At 40.2% G+C, this 27429-nt stretch overlaps 1 protein-coding gene across 1 annotated transcript in view; it reads right to left on the reverse strand.

Moving 5' to 3' along the window:
* wdr11 (WD repeat domain 11) overlaps window positions 1-27429 on the reverse strand; it is a 120057-nt gene that overhangs the window by 7660 nt on the left and 84968 nt on the right. Inside the window, exons 18-27 of the mRNA XM_073027696.1 lie at window positions 23651-23765; window positions 23231-23402; window positions 20410-20518; window positions 20027-20089; window positions 19803-19868; window positions 16698-16863; window positions 14310-14405; window positions 11778-11943; window positions 10253-10350; window positions 6944-7089 (exon numbers count right to left, since the gene is read on the reverse strand). Coding sequence (XP_072883797.1) covers window positions 6944-7089; window positions 10253-10350; window positions 11778-11943; window positions 14310-14405; window positions 16698-16863; window positions 19803-19868; window positions 20027-20089; window positions 20410-20518; window positions 23231-23402; window positions 23651-23765 — 1197 coding nt within the window. The remainder of the gene's footprint in view (window positions 1-6943; window positions 7090-10252; window positions 10351-11777; window positions 11944-14309; window positions 14406-16697; window positions 16864-19802; window positions 19869-20026; window positions 20090-20409; window positions 20519-23230; window positions 23403-23650; window positions 23766-27429) is intronic.

Below are 27429 nucleotides of genomic sequence, written 5' to 3' on the forward strand. Positions count from 1 at the left end.
ATATTCTTGTTGCCTCAGGAGCACCTTCCACAAAGATTACTTACAAAAGAATACTGATCGTCACTGAACACACATCATCTTTGACTTACCTTTGAAAGGGAAAAGTCATAGGGAAAAGTTGAATAGGTTAGGACTTCATTCTCTGGAGTGTAAGAAAATGAGGTGAGATCTTTTAAAGGTATATAAAATTGAGGATAGATACATGCAGGCTTTTTCTCGAAGTTGGGGTGAAACTACAACTAGAGGTCATAAGTTTAGAGTGAAAGGTGAGGTATTTAAGGGGAACCAGAGGGGATGGTGTGAGTGTGAAATGAGCTACCTGCAGAAGACCAGAATGTGGGCTCAACTACAACACTTAGGAGAAGCTTGGGCAGTACAAGGATGAGAGAGGTATGGGGATGCTATGGTCTGGGCGTGTGTGACAGAGAGTGCTCAGTAAACACACTCCTTACACACGCGCTTTCATGCACACACATAAACATTGCCTTGTCACTCTGCTGTTGTTGTGCTGCCTTCAATGTCTTCCCCGACATAATCTCACAATGGTCATAAACCCAGTTACCATGCTTGGGTTGGTTTTCTGGTGCCTTTCCTGCCATACACGGCAGAATACTCCATTTCTTTAGTAATGGGTACGTGTAAATGTGTATATGTTGTTTACGACGGCCCAGTCAGCAGCAGGAGTAGGCCACAGCAATGACATTTCTCGCAGGTCGACGATGCTTGTTTAAAAGTGCAGAAGGGCCAAGCAGGGGGCCATTGTTGGAAGTAAGGAGAGTCAGACACTGTCCCAAAGGAGGCTTTAGCTCGAAAGCGGCATTGCCTCTGGGGAAGTTTCTGTTAAGGTTCCTTTTTTTTTCTCTTATTGTACCTGATGAAGTAAATGGCTGTTGTGTGTGTTCTTCATGACCGATGTTGGAGTCCTGGGAGACCTAGGATCTCCCAGGGAACTACATCTGCATGAAATGCATCTGGCTACAGCTCCTTGAAGACCGTGTTGGGGATATGGAGCAGCAGCTGGATGACCTTCAGCTTGTACAGGAGAGTGAAGAGATATTTGATCAGAGTAACAGGGAAGTAGGCACCCCAAAGTTGCAGGAGGCGAGTAGTTGGGTGACTGTTGAGAGGAATGGAAACATGAATAGGTAGTTAGCACAGAGCACCCCTGTGGCCATTCCCCTCAATAATAAGTATACAGTTTTGGATACTGTTGTGGGGGGTTGACCCCCCAGGGGAATGCCATGGAGACCAGGTTACTGACACTAGAAAGATGTGACCTAGAATCAGAAGATGTTGAATCCTTGTAGGTTGAATTAAGAAACTGCAAGGGTAAAAGGACTCTGATGGCAGTTATATACAGGCCTCCCAGCAGTAGCTGGGATGTGGACCACAGATTACAACAGGAAATAGAAAAGGCATGTCCAAAGGGCAACGTTCTACTTCCCTTGGTGTAGAAGGGAAAGAGGGAGAAGAGGGGAGTGGTAGTGATAGGGGATTCAATAGCCAGGGGAACAGGCAGGAGTTTCTGTGGACGTGAACGGGACACTTGAATGGTATGTTGCCTCCCAGGTGCCAGGGTCAGGGACATCTCGGAATGTGACCACAACATTTTGGAGAGGGTGGGAGAGCAGCCAGGAAGGAAAAGCAAAAAGGGCCTGAAAAGAGAATTTAGAGAGCTAGGTAGAAAGCTGAGAAGCAGGACTTCCAGGGTAGTAATTTCTGGATTGCTGCCTGTGTCACACACCAGTGAGGGATGGTTTGGCAGATTAACGTGTGGCTGAAAAGCTGGTGCAGCGGGCAGGGCTTCAGATTCTTGCATCATTGATATCTCTTCTGGGGAGGTATGACCTGTTCAAAAGTGACGTGTTGCACCTGAACCCAAGAGGGACCAATATTCTGTCAGGCAGGTTTGTTAGAGCTAGGGGGGTGGGAACCGGAGTGAAGGGACTCAGGATAGGATGGATGGTAAAAAAGCAAAGATAACTTGCGGTCAGGAAGGGCAGGCAGATGATAGGACAAAATTGACACCAGCTGGGTGAGTAACTATGCATTAGAGTTGCAGAATCAAAAAGGCTAGCAAATGCAGCACTCAAAGTGTTATATTTCAAGGCATGGAGAATAAGAGATAGGGTGGATGACCTTGTTGCTCTATTATAGATTGTCAGGTATGATGCTGTAGCCATCACTGAATCGTGGCTGAAGGATGGTTGTAGTTGGGAGCTGAATGTCCAAGGTTACACATCGTATCTGAGGGATAGTAAGGCTGGGAGAGGCGGTGGCTTGGCTCTGCTGGTAAAGAATGGCATCAAATCAGTAGAAAGATGTGACATAGAATCAGAAGGTGCTGAATCCTTGTGGGTTGAGTTAAGAAACTGTAAGAGTAAAAGGACTCTGATGGCAGTTATATACAGGCCTTCGAACAGTAGCTGGGATGTGGACCACAGATTACAAAAGGAAATAATCATGGGAGATTTCAACATGCAGGTCGATTGGGAAGATCAGTTTGGAAATGGATCTAAAGAGAGTGAGTTTATTGAATACCTACGAGATGGCTTTTCAGAGGAGTTTGCTGTTGAGCCTACTAGGGGATCAGCTATACAGGATTAGGTGCTACATAATGAGCTCAAGATAAAAGAACACTTAGGAGGCAGTGATCACAATATGATTGAATTCAACATGAAATTGGAGAGGGAGAATGTAAAGTGTGACACAACAGTATTTCAGTGGAGTAAAGGAAATTACAATGGTTAAGAGAAAGGAGTTGGCCAAAGTAAACTCGAAGGATATGCTGGCAGGGATGACAGCAGAGCAGCAATGGTGCGAGTTTCTGGGAAAGATGAGGAAGGTGCAGGATAAATGTATTCCCAAAACAAAGAAATACTCAAATAGCAAAATAGTACAACCGCGGCTGACAAGGGAAGTCCAACTAATGTAAAAGCAAAAGAGTAGGCGTACAACAAAGCAAACATTTGTGGGAAGACAGAGGAATGGAAAATTTTTAAAACCCTACAGAGAGCAACTAAAAGAATCATTAGGAGGGAAAAATGAAATATGAAAGCAAGCTAGCAAACAATATCAAAGTGAATAGAAAAAGCTTTTTCAAGTATGGAAAAAATAAAAGAGAGTTGAGAGTGGATATAGGACCAGTAGAAAGAAAGACTGGAAAAATAATAACGGGGGACAAGGAGATGACAGATGAACTAAATGAGTATTTTGCATCCGTCTTCACTGTGGAAGAGAATAGCAGTGTGCCAGATGTTGAAGGGTGTGAGGGAAGATAAGTGAGTGCAGTTGCTATGACAAGGGAGAAGGTGCTCAAAAAGCTGAAAGACCTGAAGGTACTTAAGTCTCACAGGCCAGATAACTGCACCCATGGTTCTGAACGAGGTAGCTGTAGAGATTGTGGAGGCACTAGTAATGATCATTCAAATGATCTAGGAATCTAGGAATTCAAATGATCTAGAGATCTAGGAATAACAGTGCATAGTTCCCTGAAGGTGGAGTCTCATGTAGATAGGGTGGTGAAGAAGACTTTTGGAATGCTGGCCTTTATAAATCAGAGCATTGAGTACAGAAGTTGGGATGTAATGTTAAAATTGTACAAGGCATTGGTAAGGCAGAATTTGGAGTATTGTGTACAGTTCTGGTCACTGAATTATAGGAAAGATATCAATAAATTAGAGAGAGTGCAGAGACGATTTACTAGGATGTTACCTGGGTTTCAGCACTTAATTTACAGAGAAAGGTTGAACAAGTTAGGTCTCTATTCATTGGAGCGTAGAAGGTTGAGGGGGGATTTGATCGAGGTATTTATAATTTTGAGAGGGATAGATAGAGTTGACGTGAATAGGCTGTTTCCATTGAGAGTAGGGGAGATTCAAATGAGAGGACATGATTTGAGAGTTAGGGGGCAAAAGTTTAAGGGAAACACGAGGGGGTATTTCTTTACTCAGAGAGTGATAGCTGTGTGGAATGAGCTTCCTGTAGAAGTAGTAGGGGCCAGTTCAGTTGTGTCATTTAAGGTAAAATTGGATAGGTATATGGACAGGAAAGGAGTGGAGGGTTATGGGCTGAGTGCAGGTAGGTGGGACTAGGTGAGATTAAGAGTTCGGCACGGACTAGGAGGGCCAGAATGGCCTGTTTCCGTGCTGTGATTGTTATATGGTTATATGGTTAAAAATCATTGATTTCTGACATGGTGCCAGAGGACTGGAAAATGTCACTCCACTCTTTAAGAAAGGAGAAAGGTAACAGAAAGGAAATTATAGACCATTTAGCCTGACCTCAGTGATTGGGAAGATGTTAGAGTCAATTGTTAAGGATCAGGTTATGGAGTACTTAGTGACACAGGACAAGATAAGACAAAGTCAGCATGGTTTCCTAAAGGGAAAATCTTGCCTGACGAATCTGTTGGAATTCTTTGAGGAGATTAAACATAGGATAGATAAAGGGGATGCAGTGCATGTTGTATATTTGGAATTTCAGAAGACATTTGACAAGGTGACACACATGAGGCTGCTTAGCAAGTTAATGGCCTATGACATTGGCTGATTGGTAGGAGCCAGACCAACAGGCTTGTCAGCGAGTGGGGAAAAAAGGATCCTTTTCTAGTGGTGGTCCTCAGGGGCCAGTGTTGGGACTGCTTCTTTTTATGCTGTATTATAAGTGATTCAGATGATGAAATAGATGGCTTTGTAGACAAGTTTACAGATGATACGAAGATTGGTAGAGGGGCAGGTAGTGTTGAAAAAACAGGTAGGCTGCAGATCAGTTTAGACAGATTAGGAGAACGGGTAAGAGAGTGGCAAATGAAATACAATGTTGAAAAATGCACATCCATGCACTTATACATGTGTAAACAATCTTTTAAACAGGGAGAAAATCAAAACATTTGAGATGCAAAGGGACTTGGGAGTCCTTGTGCTGAACACCCTAAAGGTTAACTTGCAGGTAGAGAAGGTGGTGAGGAAAATAAATGTAATGTTAGCATTCATTTCAAGAAGTCTAGAATACAAGAGCAGGGGTGTGATGATGAGGCTTTATAAGGCACTGGTGAGGCCTCCCCTTGGATACTATAAACAGTTTCGGGCTCTTTATCAAAGAAAAGATGAGCTGGCATTGGAGAGAGTTCAGAGGAGGTTCACAAGGATGGTTCTGGGAATGAAAGATGAGGAACTTTCTGGGTCAGTACTCGCTGGAATTTAGAAGGATGATGGAGGATCATTAAAACATTTCGAATGTTGAAAGGACTAGACAGAGTAGATGTGGAAAGGAGGTTTCCCTTGGAGGGGAGTTTAAGGCAAGAGGGCACAGCCTCAGGATAGAGGGGTGCCCATTTAAAACAGAGATGCAGAAAAATTTCTTTATGCACAAGGTAGTGAATCTGTCGAATTTATTATCATAGGCAGCTGTGAAGACCAGGTCATTGGGTTTAAGATAGAGCTTGATAGGCTCTTGAATGGACATGGTATCAAAGATTATGGAGAGGAGGCAGGATATTGGGGCTGAGGAGGGAAAAAAAGATCAGCCATAATTGAATAGCAAAGCAGACTCAATGGACCAAATGGCCCAATTCTTATGGTTTTATGGTCTTATGGTATACTGTATTTAAGGTAGATACTTCTGTTTATTTTGTAATATGGCTGTAACTTCATTGTGGGGTGCAACAAAATCTAATTCATGTGTAGTCTTAAGATAACTTTGTGGGTAACTAAATAAGCTATGTCCTTGTGCCTAACACACAGGGACTTGGTTCTCAGTAGGGTGGAGTGAGGGGGTGGGGGAGAGAGGGAGGGGTTGTGGTAGGGGTGGGGGTAGGGGGAGAGAGAGGAGAGAGAGGAGAGGGTGGAGGAGAGAGAAGGGGAGGGGAGAGGGGGAGAGGGAGAGCCAGATCGGGACTGTGGGACTGCCAGGAGATCTCACTGGACAAAGTAATGAAACTATTATTGTACTTTCTGGCAGATATCCTTTTGTAAATATTGGCAGTTTTCTTTTTACTATTTTCACCTATTTTTGGAAGTTTGATTTTGATGCACCTAATAAGCACCCTTGCACTAAAATGCTAAGTGACTCCAGCCATTTTTCGTTTGATCATAACCCACATATCTAACAGTGTGGGCTGTTGGGCCTAGGCACAGAAACAGGTTGTCATGGAATGGATGTTCTGTGCTATAGTACTCTATGACAAGAACACAGTTACTTGGCTCTGTCATAATATATCACCTAGAAATTTAATATTCTGAAAGGTGCTCTCCAAATCATAGAACCATTTAATAAGTTATTCACATTTAATTAACTTACTGATTAGGTGCTACTGTTTGGTACATTTAACAATTAGGTTATATTTCATTTGAAAACAGAATCAGAATGCAAAGAACAAATTTAATGCCTCAATAGCATCTCTCTTTTAGAAAAAGTGTTTGCCAACTAGGACTACATCTCATCCTTATCCCCAGGTGCCCAGAAAGACTTTCCTTTAAGTATTTGTCTCTCTCCTACTGACAGTCATCTCAGAGTTCTCTTGCATCACCCGTTCAGACAGTACACTGCAGCTCATAACAGTTCATCGTAAGAGAAGCTTCTGCTAGATGTCTCTAGTGTTTTGCTTCACATCTCCATTTTCTGCTAAAAGAAAACCTTCTGTCACTTGAAATAGCTTTTTCCTTATTTACTCTTTCAAAGCACTTCAAGGGTCTGAACACAACCATCAAATCTTTTCCTTTTCAAGAACATATCTCACCACAATTTGAAAACAAAAAAAAAAGCAAATGTGTCAGAAAGTACCTTCTAATAAGTAAATTTCAGTATGAATTCAATACTTTTTCTTTTAGTTTTCTGTGATTATTAACTTGTCTTGTTCAGGTGCAATAGTTGCCACTTTGTCCAACAATCCATTTGAATATAGATGCGGGTAGACTGCCCGAGTGGAAGCCACATTACTTACCTATGAAGCATTTCAGCAACTTTGCTAAAACAGCCCAGTGAAAGGAGGACGAGGATGGCTTTGGACTTTTGATTCACCTGTGGAGAACAAAGATGATCCACCCACCGCTTCAACACTTCCGCACATTCCTCTGTGTTTAGACGCACCTTCATTAGAGAAATTAAGAAGGCAGTAAATATTTTTTCTAAATCTTTCCAGAATAACAGCAAAAGATGTGACAGTACATTCACTTAAGAAATAGGTATTTGCATGAATATGAGAAAGTCTGCAGATACTGGAAATCCAAAGCAACACACACAAAACGCTGGAGGAATTCAGTGGGTCGGGTAGCATCAATAGAAAAGAATAAACAGACCGCTCCTCAGTTCTAAGAAGGAATGGGGAAGATGGCAGAATAAAAAGTTGGGCTGAGGGGAAAGAGGCTGGCTAGAAGGTGATAGGTGATGCCAGCCGGGTGGGAAAGGTCAAGGGCTGGAGAAGCAAAAATCTGTTAGGAGAGGAGAGTGGACTATGGGAGAAAGGGAAGGAGGAGGGGACCCAGGGGAAGTAATAGGCAGGTAAGAAGTAGTAAAAGGCCAGAGTGGGGGATTGATAGGGTGGGGAGGGGATTTGTTTACCAGAAGGAGAAATCAATATTCATGCCATCAGTTTGGAGGTTACCCAGACAGAATATAAGTTGTTGCTCTTCCACCCTGAGGATGGCTTCATCTTGGCACAAGAGGCGGCCATGGAATGACATGTTGGAACTTCAAAGTGCCATCATTTACCCAGAGAAGAAACCTCAGAGTCATAGAATTGTATAGCACAACACAAGCAGGCCCTTTGACCCAAATGCTGCATGCCACTCAAAGTGCCTTCTCTGTGATAGCTCCTTTTGTCTGAATTTGGCCCTCTAAACCTTTCCCCATCCATGTACCTGTCTAAATGTATTTTAGATATCATAATTGCACCACCTCCATGACTTCCTCTGGAAGCTTGTTCAATATACCCACCACCCTCTGTGCAATTGGCAGACAAGATTAAATTAAAATTATTCCTACACAGAAGGAAGGCTTATTTACTTACTACATAGTAGTCGACATTGGGGAAAGAACAGCCACAAATTCCAAAATGTGTTTATTGAGTAAGTCTATTTTTGAAATTTAACATTAAACAACTGTATATTAATATTTGAAACAATTTCACTTGAACATCTTTCAACAAGTTGAAAGTACCTACCCCACATATTTTAAAATGTAATAAAACAGCAGAGAAAGCAAACTGAATGTGACAAGTTCACATGACAACATCTTAAGCAATTAGTGCTAAATAGGCAATGTTTTGAGTATGCCTTCCATGTGACATGTTCAAGTTGATACTTTTCAACACTTCTAGGTCTGTCAGGTTTTGATAACTAATGGATTAAAAAATGTGGTGAAACTGAGTTAACCATTTTATTAGATAGTAGACATCAAATTCAACATGAAAAAGCAGGTTGTCATATTAACTGGGTGGACTGACTTTTCTGATACACATGAGCACAAGCTTTTAAGCCATTCATCCACAATACAAGTGATTCTTCTTTGCAAAAAAAACTCAAGGAAATGCTTAAGAAAGCAAAATTATGAACTATCATAGTTAGAATTTCTGGAATTTGATTGGAGCTTTTCATAATTTTCTGTTGCAAACATTAATTAGAAGAACCAAGCTTTTTAAAGTAATGACCTCTTTTATATTTGGATTTTCTGGAAAAGGTTCCACTATCTCTCAGTGATTTATTATTGTTATACGTACGGAGCCACAGTGAAAATCTTGTCTTGCATTATTGTTCATAGAGATCTAATCATTCTCAGTGTTTGAGGCAGTACAAGGTAAAACAGGAGAATGTGCAGCATCTACAGAGTTTGCAGAGTGGGTAGACGATAAGGTGTGACGAGCATGGAGCTTGGTAGGTGATAGGTAGACCAAGAAAGGCTGAACAATGACTGGACAATGGAGCCACATAGGATGGTTTGGAAGACAGTCATGGAAGCAGACAAGGGAAAGAAGTAGATGGGACCAGTTGGGAAAGGGAGATGATGGTGAAGTAGTGGAGGGATGAGTGGGAACATATACAAGTACTGTAACCTGTTGTGTGAAAGGTGATAATGGGAACAGTTAATGGAAAGATGAAAGAATGGGCTGTGGGAAGTGATCTGGTGGCTGAAGTGTGTGGGTATGAGGTGGATGGATCCAGTAAGGAAGAATAACAAAAATTGGTGACAGGGAGCTGAGTGGGTGGGGAGGGGGGGGGGGTTGGGTTAAAGAAAGGGAACATAAATCAGAGGACTGGGGATTGAATTGGGAGTAGCAAAAGATGGGAACATAGGAGGTGGGGTTACCTGAAATGGAGAAATAAAGTTTTCATATCATTGGATTGGAGATTACTCAGGTGGAATATAAAATGTTCTAATCTGCCTGGCAGTGGAGAAGGCCCGGTTCACGTGGGAATGGGAACGGAAGGGAAGATGAAATGGCATAGAACTGGGATCCTGGGATGGCTACTGTAAACAGCACAGGTACTCAAGTCTGCCTAGTTTGTGCTTTATCTCACCAATGCAGAGTTGACATTGAAAAAGAATTTGGGCTGCTTGAAGTACAAGACATTATGCAAAAAAAGTGTGCAGGTTAGGAGCTATTGCATAACTTAAAGGTCAACAGTGGAGGGTGGAGGCAGGATGACTAGATAAACAATTATAACCAGGTCACATCTTACGGAGACGTAGTCATTAGTATTGATGTGGAGGGTGGAGGCAAGAGTCAGTATGAAACATTGAATAAATCAGATGTAATAAAGGATCCACGGGCAAGGAAACAAACATAAAGCTCAAATCTCTAGGTTGTCCAGCTTGATTTCTGAGGAGTTTAATGAAGGTGAGGTTCAGTTACTTCAGGACCTGTGGCAACCAAAATATGTGGGTTTATTTTAATTGTCCTTAAATTTAAAGAACTTATTGGCTCATCCAATCAGCAAAGTAACTGACTGGTGTAGCAACCACTTTAGATAATTGTGCCAGAAACAGGCTTAAACCTCAGGCTTCTAGATAAGTCCAGAAAGGGATAACAGTATAGTTAGCTAACATAATATACACAACCATTTTGGCACTATTAAATCAGATACATTGTGGAGGTAAAGCCAATGAAAGTTCTTCAATTCCTGTGTATAATTGAAACTAAAGGACAACAGAATCTTGAAGATATACTACAGGTGCAGAAAAAGATTGGATTAGGAGCAAAAGAAAACAAATTGATAGCAATTACCACTTGCATTTGAGCTTATGAATCACTTACTTTGGCAAGCCATGCGGCTCGATTCCATTCTCCATAAGTCTGCAGGTATCGACAAGCATCCGCAGCTTTATCTATTAGACAAAGTAGCTGTACACCCTCTGTAAGTGTAAACCCCCCCAAAAAAAATCAAAATAGTGAAAATGGACATTAAGCATCAAGTTGAATCATGAAATCAGTACAAATAGAAATAGATTCATTTCTTCCATTAAAAAAACACTTTAGTGTTTTCCACACGATTATACTGTTGGCACTAACATTATTATACACGTTAGTTTGATTTTCAGTTCGATTTAATTTGTTTATCCACAATTTTCTCACTCTCAAATCCCCCACTAAGACACATTTGTGTTGTATATTTAGGACATTTAGCCTAATGTTATTGCTGGTTTGTCAGTTCTTTTGCTAATTCTCTGCCGTATTTGTTGCTAAGAATCTTTGTACCTCATTGTTATTTTTAGTGTACTACCTTTGACTCATTTTTTTCACAATGAATCCCATTTAAGTCGGAAACTAAAGGAGAAATCCAGTGATACAACAGCACATTTTTAAGACTGGGACCAAAAAAGCCACTAAAGTTTCAAATTTGTAGCAGATGGCAAATGGATTTTATGAATTGCTGCTGGATTTGATAACTCTCTGCCTGATGCTTGACAGAGAATGGCACCAGAGGGAATGCAATTACAGAGCAAAACAATACTTTTTCAGAAGACATCTTCCTGGCTGAAGATGAGAAAAACACAAAATGCGAGCTTGCTAAGTCAATACAAATGCACATTGTAATTTCAATGCTTACAATACATAGTTTTTAAAAACGTTGGGGTCTAGATCAGAAGGCATAAATGAAGAATATTATGATCATCATGCATTGAGCTTTTAATATTTAATTGAACATAACTTCTTTTATAGAGCACCAAATATGACAAACATTTAGGTCCAATGGGTGCCTCTGAAAATACTGCTAATATTCATATGGTTATCCGGTATAAGCAGCTTTTGGTATCCTAACGGCTCTTCTAAGATTTCAATTATTTTCCTCAAATGCTTCACATGGTTTTGAAGATCAATTTGCTCAAGATTCATTGACTTCCCTAACATTTTCACCTGCTGCAATGCATCATATTGTCTGGGAAGAGACTCCAAACCTGAATTTTTTTCCTTCCTTTTCTAAACAACTTATCTACGAGTAGATTCATTGCCCAAGGAAGTGATTTTTTTCCAGACTTTTTTTTAAGTGGCTCTCCCATGTGACCCAATATTAACAACACGTTCTGTAGTTTGCTATTATTTAAAGGAGCACTTTCTTTAAAAATCATCCTGCAACTCATCCAGGCCAGCACTTTGAAAAGCAAATCTCTAGAGTAGTGGAAATTTTAATCAAGTCTGGCATTCATTTACATCTCCCCACTTTAAAAGCCTCCAATGACATTAAAGCTAATCAGGAGAATCATATATATCTGAAAGCACATTTTACAGAACTTAAAAGCCATTACACATATTTGAATTTACCTCACCATTAGATTGTTACCTGCTAGCTTCCCATTTGCTATCATGTTGGTAGCCACCAATTTTATCGTGCTCTGGGAAGGACCTGACGAGGTTATGGTGGTAACTAGGCAAGCTTTCAAGGAGTCACAGTAATAGCTTGGATTTTCTGCACTGGTTTCCAGCAGCAACTGCACTGCCCTGTCCGTCTGTCAAATATAAACAGCACATTTCATTTTGTGAAGAGCAGATACATTTACCAATATTGCTATCTCCCATATGTCAATCAGTGAAGGTTGGCAACAACATCTCCTCCTCGCAGATATTCAATATAGGTACATCACAAAGCTGCATGCTTATTCCCCCTGACTGAATCTCTATGTACACTTGACAGTGTAGCCAAGCATGGCTCCAATGCCATTTTCAAGACTGCTGATGACACTACCAGAGTGATACAGGACAGCTGGTTAAGTATTGATGCAACAAGAGCCTGAATGTTGACTTCAGGAAACGGAAGGAGGTGAGCATGCACCAGTCTATATTGGGAGAGAGAGTCAACAGCATTAAATTCCTGGGTGTTAGCACATCAGATGACTTGTCCTGCATCCAGCATATAGATGCAATCACAAGAAAACCTTGCCAGCTTCTTTTCTTTCTTAGGGGTTAAGGAGGTTCAGCTAAACACAGTAACAAACTTCTACAGTTGAAAGTATTTTCACCGGTTGGATCTTGGTCTGCTATGACAACTTAAATGTGCAGGAACGTAAGAAGCTACAGAGGTGAATGTACTCTGCTCAATACATGATGGACTTAACCCTCCCCAACATCAGCAGTATCTACAGGAGACACCACCTCAAGGAGGCCCATCCACCTAACATCCCCACTACCCAAGCCATATCATCTTTTCACAGTTATCATATGCTGGAGGTGCAAAAGTCTGAAGTCCCACATTACCAGATTTTCCTTCCCTTCAACTTCAGTTCTTGAACAAACAGGCAAAATCCTAATCACTGTTACAGTTTAGCAGCACCAAGACAACTCTGATCAAATTGACCTTTTTTGTTCTGTGATATTTTTCTTGTGCAAAATTTATGCCCAATTTATATTTTCCCTGTCAATGCTGTTTATGCGATGCTTGCCATGTTTTACATTGCACCTGTGCATACATGTTCTTGTGCATATGATAATTGACTTTGACTTTATATGTCCAGGAGCTAACTTCACATCAGATGGATGAGCAGGGTCTGGAGGTGTACAGTTCAGGTGCAGGTAGATAGGACTAGGCTGAAAACTGGGTTAGCATGGACTTGGATGGGCTGAAGAGCCTGTTTCAGTGCTTATGTTATGTATGGATCTATTTATTTTAGAGCAATGACTCTCCTCAGCACGACGTATGATCTGGCATCTACGCATGCATATTGATCTGTTGGCTATGCATGGTGCTGTTAAAGCCATCTCCCACATGCGTGCTTTACTTAATTGATATGTAGTTGCAAAGACACAACACTGCAGTACTCCATGATCTTAGCACAACAAACCATAAAAGATGAATGAAGCTGAGTGAAGTTTTAGAATTTATATTTATTTGATACAGTTTGAAACCACAACTCATTTTCTGACAGAAATGCTCTTCTTACCTGTCTTCCCTTCCCACTAGCAAAATATTTTATTCGGGGTATTGTTAACAAAAATACAAATAAAGGGCTTGAACATTTTAAGCATCACACTGATAGCTTGCTTAGCATACAAGATGTACTGGCAGCAATCAGCCATAGCATTTTATACAGAATAACCTACTGTTAAGCTTATTGCCTCACAGAAACCCCTGGGTTGGGAAGAACTGTACTGGGAAACAGAAGGAGGGGGAAAACAGCATCTTCCATCACATCATGTTGACAAATACTATGGGATCTGGGTGGTCTGTCAAGAGAGAGTAGGTGCTGTCAGCCCCCAGCAGTGACCACACTTACTATGTTGATCAGGGTAGCCTTGACCCCATAATTTAGTAGCAACGAGTGGCTCCCTGCCCAGCATCAGCCCTCTCAGGCAGTTCCTCCACACCAAGCCACATGCTGATTCACTAACGGTGGGAAGGTCACAGTTGGCAGGGGTTCACAGCAGGTTCCCTGCATACAGATTACCGGCACAGCAGCATGCAATCTTCCATTTTTGAAACCATGGGTAGCAATGGACCCTGACAGGAGGACCAAGAGCACTACACCAAATATCACTAATCAGAGAACCAGTGTAATTTGATTCAGTTCCATCAACATTATAAACATTTTGTCAATAGTCAACGTCCCCTGTATGTCATTTTCATATCCCAGCACACAGGCAAATCCATCACTCCGATAAAATTGCCTGTGTCCTAATAACTGATATCAACACCAAATGGTTCTCCCAGTACTGTATAAAATGCTGTTCAAGAACTTACCTAACATTTTACTCTGAAACTCTTCACGAAATTAATTCTCATAAGTTATGCTTCAATATTTTTATACAAATTAGGCACTTAGCAGATGACTACCAAAATATATTACACCATTAATAATGGGAATGGATGTACATTTCTTACCTGGCCTAATAAAAGTAACTGATCTGCACATTTCCTTGTGTGATCATACGTTGTCCTTTTCACTTCTTGCAGGTTAACTCGCTCAATCTGGGATTTCTAGGAATAAAATGGACGGGGAAACAAGAATTTATTCTTTAGATAAATGAAAATGTTACATTAGCACAAGAGGTTCTGCAGATGCTAGAAATCCAGAGCAAGACACACAAAATGCTGGAGGAACTCAGCAGGTCAGGCAGCATCAATGGAAATGAATAAACAGTTGACATTTTGCGCCAAGACCATTCTGCAGAACTGGAAAGGAAGGGGAAAGTCGCCAGAATAAAAAAGGTGAGGGGTGGGGAAGGAAGCTAGCTGGAAGGTGACAGGTGAAGCCAGGTGGGTGGGAAAGGTAAAGGGCTGGGGTTGAAAAAATCTGATAGGAGAGGAGAGAGGAAGGGAAAGGGAAAAGAAGGTGAAGGAGGAGGGTCACCCAGGGGGAGGTGATAGGCACGTGAGAAGAGGTAAGAGGACAGATTGGGGGACAGAAAAAGAGGGGAAGGGGTCAGACACCATGCAAACTGAAGTTGTTTTTGACATTTTTATTCGACTTCATTTCAGTATAAGCATCCAGTGGCATTTATATAAATATTCCTGATTAAACTTAATCATGAAATTCTACAACATTGCTTGTCTCAAACAAGAGAAAACCTGCAGATACTGGAAATCCAAGCAACACGCACAAAACACACTCAGCAGGCCAGACAGCATCTAGGAAAGAGTACAGTCAAAGTTTTGGACCGAAACCCTTCGGTACGACTGGAGAGAAAAAGCTGAGTAGAGTTAAAAGGTGGGAGGAGGAGAGAAAGAAAAACACAAGGTGACAGGTGAAACCTGGGGGGAAGGATGACGTAAAGAGCTGCGAATTTGAATGGAGAAAGAGACAGAAAGTCTCTCGCCATATCTCCTTGCCTGCCCGTCGGCTCACTCCTCCCCTCTTTTCTTTCTTCCATGGCCTTCTGTTACAGGCAGTGGTGGGAATTGAACCTGGGTTGCTGATACTGTAAAGTGTTGAGCTAACAAATATGCTACCATACTGCCCCAGGAGATCAAGACTCGCGAGGTGATGTGCAGCTCTATAACAGCCTGGCTAGACCACAACTGGAGTACTGTTTTCCGTTCTGGTTGACTCACTATATTAAGGATATAGAAGCTTTAGAGAGGGTGCAGTGGAGATTTACCCGGCTGGATTAGCAAGCACATCTTGAAAGGAAAGGTTGAGTAAACTAGGACTTTTCCCTTTGGAAGGTGGATGAAAGGTGACATGATAGAAGTGTATAAGATGATCAGAGACATTGATAGTGTGAGCAGCCAGTACCTTTCTCCCAGGGTGGCAATGGCTAAAATAAGGGGAGACAATTTTAAGACGTTTGGAAGAAAATATAAGAGAGATGTTTGAGGTATTTCTTTTTGTTTTGCACAGAAAGTGGTATGTAAGTGGAAGGCACTGCCAGGGGTGGTGGTAGAGGCAGATACATTAGGGACATTTAAGAGACACTTAGGCACTTGGATGATAGAAGGGAGGAGGGCTATAAGACTATAAGCCACAGGAGAAAAATTAGACCATTTGAGTACAGGTCCAAAGCTGCCAAACGCTCCTCATATGTTAACTTTATATTATTCACTATTGTGCCCTCATATTTCATCTTTTTCTTCTTTATAGCCTTTTTTTAGTTGCCTTTTGTTGGATTTCAAGAGCTTCCTAATAATCCAACTTCCCACTCACTTTTGCTACCTATACATGCCATCCTTAACTTCCTTTGTCAGCCACAGTTGCCTACCCCTGCCGTTTGAGAACTTCTTCCTCTGTGGGACATATCTATCCTGCGCCTTGTGAACTATTCCCAGAAAGTTCAGCCACCTCTGCTCTGCCGTCATCCCGCAAGCATCCTCCTCCAATGCACCTGGGCAAGCTCCTCCTCATGCCTCTGGAATTCTATTTATTCCACTGCAATACTGATACATGTGACTTGTGCTTCTCCCTCTCAAACTGCAGTATGAATTCAATCATATTATGGTCACTGCCTCCTAAGGGTTCCTTTACATTAAGCTCCCTAATAAGATCTGGGTTATTACACAACACCCAAGCTAACACCCTTTCCTCGAGTAGGCTCAAGCACAAGCTGCTCTTAAAAGCCACCGTGTGGGCACTCAACCGACTCCCTCTCTTCCCTCCATGTGGGAGGGAAGGGTTTGATTAACCTTGGAGTAGGTTAAAAAGTTTGTACAATATCGTTGGCTGTAGGGCCTGTACTGTTTTATATTCTGTGTAAGTACGTGATAGGAAATGTGCTGGGTACTGGATCACAGAAGAACGAGCATCATAAGCTTGTCTGTTGCAACTTGTGTTACCTGGAAGTAGGAACTTTCGCACAGGACATCGTAGCAAATATCCAGTGGGCTGGCCTGGTTCTCCTGAACACCATTCTCTGTAACTACGTCTTTTCTCTTTGAGAATCTGTACAAATAATGAGCAGCAACGGTCCAGAACAGCAGTTCTGACTCATCACCAAAAAGCCTACGAAAGCAAACAAAACCGGAAGAGTGACTTAGAGAGTGTCAGGAGTACAGGAGGCGTAAAAACAAAGAATATTTTTACTAGATATACCTTAGGCATTAATAACAAAAACAATCTCCTAAGATAAAAATCACCCTTTCACTAAGGTAATTGTAATGTAAACTACTTCCCCCCCCCCCCCCCTCATTGTGGTTAGGCACTAAAATCACACTATTCAAAGCTCAATACTCACAGAGGCTGTACGTATGGGATGTTCAGGGAGGGTAGAACTCTAGTGAAGGGGCTTGTCATGCCTATTCTGGGCAGCTCACTCACCTTTGGTCCCCACCAGACACTCAGCTCTCACCTGTGGCTGCCAGTGGCCACACATTGGTACACTGCTTTGACAGGTGGGCTAAACCAGATGAGGGAAGGTGGCGGGCCTCACAGCATGGTGAAATAGGGATAGTGACACAATAGTGAGAGCTCCAGCAGACTGGGCAAATGAGATCTACAGTGAGATCTAATGGTTCTGCAATGCTCTGTGAAGGCCGAAGGGCATAATGACGCACAGATGTCATGGACATCCACTGCCACCAAGGAAGATGCCAGCTACTCATACCACTGGATCCAGACATCAGAGATCGAGAAAGGACAACTGTCCCAGTGCATCGGCTTTTCGACTTTAAAACTCTCCCGCACAAGTTTCCTGTAATTATCAGGTACAACGGACAACCACCACAGAATACCACCAAGAGTAGATCATAAGGCACAGGACCAGAATTAGGCCATTCAGCCCATCAAGTCTGCTTCACAAACTGTAGCAGATAGCAAAGTACTTTGGGGTATGAACAAGGAAAGAAATGATAAGGGATGGGATGGGATGAGAGGAACACAGGATTCTTGAGATGCATTTGGAAGTGGGGAAAAGGAAAACTGGGATACAAGGTATTAAATCCAGACATTGAACCCACAGCAACACTCCACTGGAGAATGACTGGCTCTACTATATTATCAGAGTGACATATTATATATGGCCTTGTGCGTACATGGGGGTCAAAGGGTTGGGTGCATGCCAGCGTATACAGATATGACATGAGAATAATAATCGTTATATGAGAAAAGAGACAAGATTGATTTATTTACTTATTGAGATATAGTCCTGCCAGCCCTTAGAGCCGTGTCACCCAGCAACCTGCTATTTAATCCTAGCCTAATCACAGAACAATTAACCAGTACGTCTTTAGATTGTGGGAGGAAACTCATGTGGTCATGACGAGAATGTACAAATTCTTTACAGTCAGCGGTAGGAATTGAACCGGGGTCACTGGTACTGTAAGGCATTGTGATAATCACTATGCTACCATGCCACCCCATCTTAAGAACTTTCGGGTTGCATGTTACAGAATACTGATGATTCCCACTAGAGAAGGAAAAATTTGTTAATCTCAATTTTGTTAGTCTGAGGCACAATTATTTGCCTCTCAGTGATGGGAGTGTATCGTAATTAAGCTTCTGCAGATCAGGGTGATATATCTCCTGATTTCCCTGACTCCATTTGGGAGCTGCCTGCAGTATCAGCAGGTACAATCCCCATTCCAGAACTTGAGCATTCAATCCGAGCCAAAACTGCAGGAGTGCTGCATTAGTACAAAGCATTAAGCTAAGATTCTGCTTGCTAGCAGTGGCAATTTGTGCAGATCGCACAGCATGGCTCCAAGACGACAGGGTAAATTCCAGTCAACCAAGACCATACAAACAGAACACCGGCCGATCATCTTAATACTGCCAGTTGGGCACAAAATTATTAAAACCATAAACTAAAGAGAACCACTGAGCACTGGCTTTCATTTCAAAGATGACTTTCAAATGCACAAACGTGATGTTAAATATGTTACACAATGCCTTTTTTGAATTATTTTGCTAATGATAACACAAGAGATCCTGCAGATGCTGGAAATTCAGAGTAACAAACAGAGAATGCTGCATTTTGCATGATAATGTCATACAAAACAGCATTTTGTACTTGTTGAGGTCAAAATTGGTTAGTTAGACATTAACTTTGTTGAAAAGATGGTCTGATCAATACCAGTCAGCACATTACAATATACATAAGTGGTTGAATGAATAAAGTCAGCATCACATTGTTTGGGAAATAATGTAAACAAATATAGAAATATGAATTTAGTTCACAAAAGTGTTTAAATGCAATTCAAAGAAATGATAGGTAAAAACTGGGAAAAGTTTGTTTGTAATAAAGCTTCTTGCTTTAAGTTATTTAACAAAATAAAAAGTAGTAATTATGCATAGATGGTAGAAAAGTAAATAAATATACCAAACACCAAATGTATGGAAATTAATAAGTACCAGAAAGTTGAGTCAATATGGAAAATACTGGTCCATGCAGATTATTAACAGAATGTAAAGTGTAATTTGTAAGAGACATCTTCATGATATGAACATCTACCCAAATAGAGCCAGGGAAGGCAGGTGCACTTCAGAAGTGCTTCAAGTTTGACAATGCAAGTTAAAGCTTCAAGTAAGCAGGTGTAAAAAGCAGGAGGGATTGATGATGGCTCAAATGATTTTTAAAGAGTTGGACTTTCTGTGGCTTTGGAATTAGAAAACAGAAAGAAAAAAGGTTCCATTAAAAGGTGAGAACAATATAATATGGAGCTATGACAGGAGATGAGCAGTGGAGCGCACTGATTCAAGTCCAAAAATAAGCTGAATGAAAATGGGGAAGGAAATAGAAGGGAGAGAAATGTACTGTGATCTGAAGGATAATGAATATTCTGGGGCCTGGGAGAGAAGGGTGCAGATTTTGCAAAGATGTAACAGAGCCAACGTTCTGGGCTTTGAGCATATAGGCGTGATGCCCACAGGCCTAATGGTTTAACTATGGAGGGCAGGACTGAAGGAGGCAATGGCTTAGCTATTCCAAGGTGAATCTAAGGTACCTTGCCACCAACAAACATCGTTGTAGCAGTTGGAATTCAGGGTCTACAAGAAGCTGCTGGATGTCGCTGTAAAGAAAATAAACAGCATTAACTGAGAAACACGTAGGCGAATTTGGTAATATTTTATATGCTAACATGCAATTGTAAAGCTTTAATCAAAAATACAGTTAAAGACATCATTTCAATTTCATGACATGAAATACAACTATAAATTATGTACTCACTTTGATATAGAGTTTAATTGTTCTTGCATAAGACATTTTATTTCTTCGTTTTCTGAATAACAGCTGTAGAAAACAACAGGAAAAAGTTATCAGCATAGAGATATGCTCATCTGGTTCAAGAATATTGCTCTTCAGAATAAATAAAACATCAAGTAATTATGTACAAATATGTCAATATATAATTAAGGTACAGTAGAATTTCAGCACTAATTATTTTAACAATATGCTAATACATTCTTAGTAAACATTCAAATGACTATCCTAATTATCCAGAAGAATAATAAAAATATGCACTCACGAAATATTGATTTCTGTTTATACATCTAAGTTCCATAACTAATTACAAAGCAACAGGAGTCGTTGTTAGGTTAGAGCGTACTTACATTTGCATAATATCAAGTGAGTACTGTCCATTCCATGGTTGATGCAATAGGAAAGCTTTCAATACAAAACAAGATCTTGGAAGGAGGAGATAAGGGCACCAAATTGGATCTACACAAGAAAAATACAGATAGTCCAGTCATGATGCAAGCTTCTTTATTGTCAATCAGCAGCATCATTGCAATTCGCTGCAATTCTTTTAAATGCTCAGACTTTAATTATGCTGTCACGCCAAGCAACAGGAGTTGGTCTTGATTGAAAGAAGTAAAATGATTATATCTTGGCTTCAATGCTAATGTTTCATTTTTGTTTTTGTATATGTAGCACATCTACATGGAGTCTAGTGCAGACACAGGAAAGCAGCATCCATCAACAAGGACCCCTACTACCCAGCCTATGTCCTCTTCTCGCTGTTACCATCAGAAAGAAGGTACAGGAGCCTCAGGACCCACACCAACAGGTTTGGGAATAGTTACCACCCCTCAACCATCAGATTCTTGAACCACTGGGGATAACTTCACTTGTCCCCATCATTGACATGTTCCCACAACCTCACTGTCAGGACTTCTCATTTCATGTTCTCAATATTTATTGCATATTTATTTATTATTATTCTTTTGTATTTGCACAGTCTGTTGTCTTTTGCACATCGATTGTCTGTCCATCCTGCTGGGTAGGGTCTTTCATCGATTCTATTATGTTTCTTGTATTTACTGAGTAAGCCTGCAGGTAAAATGAATCGTAGGTTTGTATAGGGTGACATACGTGTACCTTGATGATAAATTTACTTTGAACTTTGTTTATAATTAAAATCATACTTAAAATATTAGTTAAAAGCAGAGATTTTTATTTCCTAGATTGTTGATTTTCAGAATTTTTAAATGTCACTAGCTATCAGTTTTGTTGATGACATTATTGCCGTTGGGTGCTTGTGAATGATGGAACTGAAAATCAAGAGAAGCTGATGAAAGAAATCTGAAATCCACCTCACAGCCACATTTTATTAATGGACCCATCACTATGCAAGAAAAATAAATACAGTGAAGAAAAAGTAAAAGATACTGTGAATGATAGGGAAAACACTGAACATTGCTATTTATTCCAAATATTCCAAAGTATTCCAAGTGTATAAAAGACTAAAATCATACATCTTCATAAGGAATTTTAAAACAAAAGCTTGAATTAATTCAAAAATAATTTGCAAAACACTTCATATAAATGTCCCTCAGAGGGCAACAACTAGAATTATTTGTTGATAGGTGAACAAAAGATTTCAACTCAGATTACATTTTTCTTTGAGCATTAGTGATTACCTCCTACTTTATCTGAGAAGTAAAGAAAATGAAAGAAGCTTGCTGCAGTGGAAGGATTCCACCAGAAGGTGGAGTACAGGCTGTACGTGGGTAAAACTGCATGAGAATTAACACCCAACCATCTCACCATCAGGTCTATAAATAAATGCATGGCTATTTATCTGTAATAACTATGATCAATTTTGCATTATTTATAAAAACATCGCAAGCCCTAAACTACTGGAGCACTCAATGTAAATTATGACTATTTTTTAGAGACAGAATGCCAAGTAGTAATGTATTTATGGCTTTGTGCATTGTTCTAAAAATTTAACAAAACATCATATTTTCAAATTCACAGTAGCATATACCAATAAAGAGAGTCTATTTGTCTGATCCAGCATACTTAAACTCAGCACTTACTTCAAGTAGTTATCTTACATGAAAGGGTGATGTTGTAAATGACACTCTTTTACACTAATGCTGTGTTGAAATGACCAGTACAAAGTATTCATTCCATTACTGGAAGAAATCTTCAAGACTTCAAATCCAATTTCTATCGAAGTCCTACTAAGTTCTAAGGCGAGGGAAAACAGATCTTTGACTATTTCTGTGGCACATTATCAGGCAACTTAAGAAAGTAACTACCAACTTTTAGATTAAAAACACTACAGATGGTTAAGAGGCAAATCTGTATTAGCTTTGGAGAAGAGAAGATGATATCTGAACAGAATCTGAACTCAGCTCAGCACAACTCAGCTCAATAAAGAAACCAAACATGAGAATGGCAGTGGAAGGGAAAGAGAAAAGAAAATAGAACTCAGCTGGATACAAGTAAGAGCATTCATTGTAAAAAGGAAACTGTTAAGTCCAGGAATTACCACAGATACATAAGAAAGGTAGAGAGAGTTGGTATTTACATAATGACAATATTCATCATCATCAAGTGTCATGTTGTATGACATGGGCGATTGTGGTCTTTGACCATGATTGTTCCTGGCAAGTTTTTCTATAGAAGTGGTTTGCCATCTCCTTCTTCTGGGCAGCATCTTTACAATATGGCTGACCCCAGCCATTATCAATACTCTTCAGGGATTGTCTACCTGCCTAGCATAGGTGGACACATAACCAGGAATTGGGCAGCAGGGTAGCATGGTAGCACAACGCTTTACAATACCAACAATTCCTACTGCTGCCTGTAAGCAGTTCTCTCTGTGACCACATGGGTTTCCTCTGGGTGCTCTGGTTTCCTCCCACAGTCCAAAGACATACTGGCTGGTAGGTTAATTGGTCACTGTAAAAGTGTAGGATTGCTGGGCGGTTCGGATTAAAGTGCTGGAAGGGTATATTCCACACTGCATCTCAGTAAATAAAATAAAAAATAACACTACCTTTGGAAAAAAAACACTAATACTATCAAATACAATTATCTGAAGTTAAAATAACCTGAGAACATGTAAGCTTTTATTGAAGCTTTATAATGCACATACACAATCTGACCATGTTTTTACACTTAAACTTGTAATCGCACCTGTTAACTCCTGTTCATCTATTCTGTAACTTGCTGATTTCATTGCTATTTCCAAAACTCGGATGCAGCCATCATCAGAAGCCAGAACAACTTTATCAGAACTGCACCAATCTACGTCAAGGACCTTGTAGCTGACATTGCGACCAGTTCTCATGCTACTTATCATTTGAACCTTAAAACATAAAATTACAAATAGTTATTTTTTTAAGAAATGAAAACCATTTTATTAAATTTATTTCAATGGCTATATTTTGATCAAATATATTTAACATGTGAGAAATGAACTTTGCGGAAGATTCAAGTAATCTATCTAACATTTAGTAAAAGCGCATTAAATGTAATAAACAAGAATGCAACTTGTATGATACATTACAAATACTTTCAAAGTGGAGCAGGGAAAAATCTGGACATTAACATTACCTCCTTAGAATCCCAAACTTCAGCTCCATCGTTAAACATCATTAAAAGTTTCATGTTTCCTTTCCCAGGACCAAAACGAATCTTCTTTACCCAACCACGGTGAGTAGGAATTCCTCTGCACAGAGATCAATCAAAACAAGAACTTTCACAAATGAACTTCTACATCAGCTCAATTAAAACAAATCGAGGAAGCCATTTATCTGGTTGAACAGATGTCAACGGTTTGTAGATTCTCACCGGAATAGCACAAACAGGGATTTGAAGAGCTATACCTATGTCGCCGTTGTTGGTGTTTGTCATGTTTTATGCTGTTTTGCTAAGCACTGTGGGCATGCTACATGGCACTGGATTGTGTGGCAACATTTATGGGCTGCTCCGAGTATACCCTTAGGTGGTTTTAGTGTTAATGCAAACGATGTATTTCACTGTATGTTTCGATGTACATTTGATAAACCAATCTGAATATGAATCTGATAAGGGAATGGCAAATAGATGATACTAGATCCCCTCTACATGGTCACACGAGTATCCAGGCCCAGACGAATTAATCTTACAAGTGGCTGATGCATTCAAGTAGTTGATGCATTTTTAAAAACATTTTCAAAAATTTCTTAGATTTAAGAATAATTACAAAATAACAAATGTAATACCTTTGGTCAAAAAAAGGAGACCAAATGGAGGAAACTACAAATCATTTAGCTCATCCTCTGTCATTTGAGAAAATGTTTGATGATACTATTAAAGAAGTTATAGAAATGTACTTAGGAAAAGTCAATGTGTTTTTTTGAAAGGGAAATCACTTTTTACTTATTTTTTGGAGGTCTTGGAAGTGCAGGAAACCCTCACATAACATGGGTGGGGGAAGGGGGCAGTGTCCATTCTTGGAAAAATAGCTTTCTCTTCATTTTCCATAACAAAGCTACATTACCTGCATATGTGCCAAGAAATGAGAGTTGGAAAAGTTTTATGTTGATTTATTTATTTTTCCACACAAATTCCATGAGTGAATTTTATTCAAAGTTTAATGCAAAATTTATTATGAGAGTACATACATGCCACCACATCCAACCCTGAGATTATTTTTCCTGCGGGCATGTTTAGCAAATCTATAGAGTAAGTGTAAACAGGATCAATGAACAACAAACTGTGCAAGTGCAAATATAAGTAAAATAGCAATAAATAACAAGAGCATGAGAACACCAGAAATAGAATGAGTGTAGTTACCCCCTTTTGTTCAAGAGCCTGATGGTTGAGGGGTAGTAACTGTTCTTGAATTTGGTGATGTGGGTCCAGAGGTTATTGCACCTTCTACCTGAGGCCAGCACTGAGGAAAGAACATGGCCTGGGTGGAGAGGATCTTTGATGATGGATGCTGCCTTTCCATTGCAACATTTTGTGTAGATGTGCTCAATGGTTGGGAGGGCTTCGCCTATGATGTACTGGGCAATTTTACTTTGAACTTATTCCATATTAAGTCTTTGCGTAGTGACCCGAGAACTCCTTAAAGGTGACTTTCCATAACAGAGCACCCATAGTACGCATTTGTCGTTATGTGTATTCCAGATAAAGGGAAACCGATCCTTAACATACCTAGATTTCCTGAAGGCTTTTTATAAAAGGGCTACATTAAATGCTATTAAGGGATAAAAGTTCATGCTTTAGAAGGAATAATTCATGGTTTAGCCTGGAAAAAAAAAATTTGTCGGCTAACCAGAAACCGAATAGAAAATAATGTGTCCTGCTGAAGTGTCTTGGTCTGATACGTTGACTGTACACTTTTCCATAGATGGCCTGCTGAGTTCCTCCAGCATTTTGTGTGTGGTGCTCAGATTTCCAGCATCTGCAGATTTTCTCTTGTTTGTGAATGGCAATATTGTGCCATTTACTGCTTGACAAGGTGTGATGAGTGGTGGGTCACAGTTAACGTCCACACCACGCTGGATAAATCCATAACCGAAGCTTTTTCTTCTTCATTTTTACCCTCTGTCCACACTAAAACTGCGTTTTCGCCCCCCCGAAACCAGAGCTTTTCAGAAACGCTTTCCAGGGTGAGTATTTTTGAAAACGCTGCTCGGACAGATCAGTGTGGACGGGGTAACCGGTGACATCTGAAAACTCTATCAGATGGCAGCACGCTATTTCATTGTTTCCTTGAACGCAACCGAAAAATTTCAAAACAGACGGCAACGAGACTGAAGCCAGAAGAGTTAGAAATGTACTCACCAAATACTTTGACCCATAACCTACTGAATAAATAAGTATATTCACTTTGCCCTGTTTTCTGTCCTTGCTCGTATGAAGGTGGTTTACCTATTTATGCAAGTACTTCTCTGACAATAGATGTGTAACAGCCTAATGTAACATTGTATGGAAATACAAAGTAATACTGATGCAGACATGTTTTACACATTTAACAAGGTGCTTTATTAATGCAACAGAATTCGTCAGGTTTTCAATGTTCGTTGTCAGCTGGGTCATACAGTCCCTGAACTCCCTGTCGGTTGCCTCCATATGCTTCAGTACTTGTTTTTTAAGCAATTTGTTTTTGTTTTACTTTTAAATCTTCCTGCGCGAGAGCCAACAGCTGCCCGTCATTTAAGTTTTTCTAGTCTGTAACTACACAAATGCGCACTGTCTTTCACGACGAGATTCAACACCAAACATTGCTTGTTTTCGGTAGATGCGCCCTGCACATGCGCAGGAGGAGGAGATTCGCCGAAATCTCTGTTTCAATGTGGATAGAGATATTTTTAAAAACGCATAGTGTGGACGCCTATCGTTTTTATGTGAAACTGGCGTTTTCAAAATTATCTGGTCTAGTGTGGATGTAGCCACAGATACTCTTTAACACCTTATGTTAGATTAAAGCACCAAAGGTATGTTTGCTAAATGTGCAGATGTTCTAATATCATTAGTACAGTAAGCTGCAAAGGGGACATAAAGAGGCCCAAAAGACTTAGAGAAAGGGTAAGTGAGTGGGCAAAGAGCTAGCAAATAATGTGTGACACAAATAAATTTGAAACTACTTTCTTTTACAGGTATAAATTTGATAGCATGTTGTCCAAGTGTGTTGATGCACAATTTGCCGAGGTTAATGTGCAGGTACAAACTAATAATGTGGAAATAAAATACAATTTTAGTTTAACACCAGGGACTGAATAGAAAAGCAGAGAGGTTATGTTTCTATTATGCAAGGCATTAGAGACACCACATTTGGAATATTGTGTATAGTATTGATTTACCCTTCTCAGGAATTACGTTACTGATACAATTCAGAGGTTTACTAAATATACTGTATCTGGAATGAGCAGTCTGTTTTTTGAGAGGAGATTTCACAGACAAGGATTGAATTCATTAGAGTTCAGAAGAGTGAAAGGAGACTTGATTGAAATGTTTGCTGAAACATCCAAGATCCTCATAAATTTTAACACTATTGTGCTGTCTTACAGCTCTGGGTATCTGGATTTGACCCTGACCTTGTCTACATGAGTTTGTCTGTTCTCTCCATGACGAGGTGAGTTTTCATCATTTTGGTTTCATCTTACATCCTAAAGGTGTGCTGGAAGATGAACTGGCTACTGTAATTTACTGTAAAGGTAAGTAGCGAAGCAAAGAGCAATAGGGAAGTTGTAGAGATGGCAGAAAGAATAATTTGTAGGACTTCAGAGGAAAAAGAGAAAGGAAATGGGACTGATGGGATTTCTCTGCTGGGAAACAGCATAGGTTAGATTAGTTGAATAGTCTCCTGTTGTGCCATAATTCAGGTGCTCCCCAGGTTA

The sequence above is a fragment of the Hemitrygon akajei genome, chromosome 23 (genome assembly GCF_048418815.1).
Source record: "Hemitrygon akajei chromosome 23, sHemAka1.3, whole genome shotgun sequence".
Classification (NCBI taxonomy): Eukaryota; Metazoa; Chordata; class Chondrichthyes; order Myliobatiformes; family Dasyatidae; genus Hemitrygon; species Hemitrygon akajei.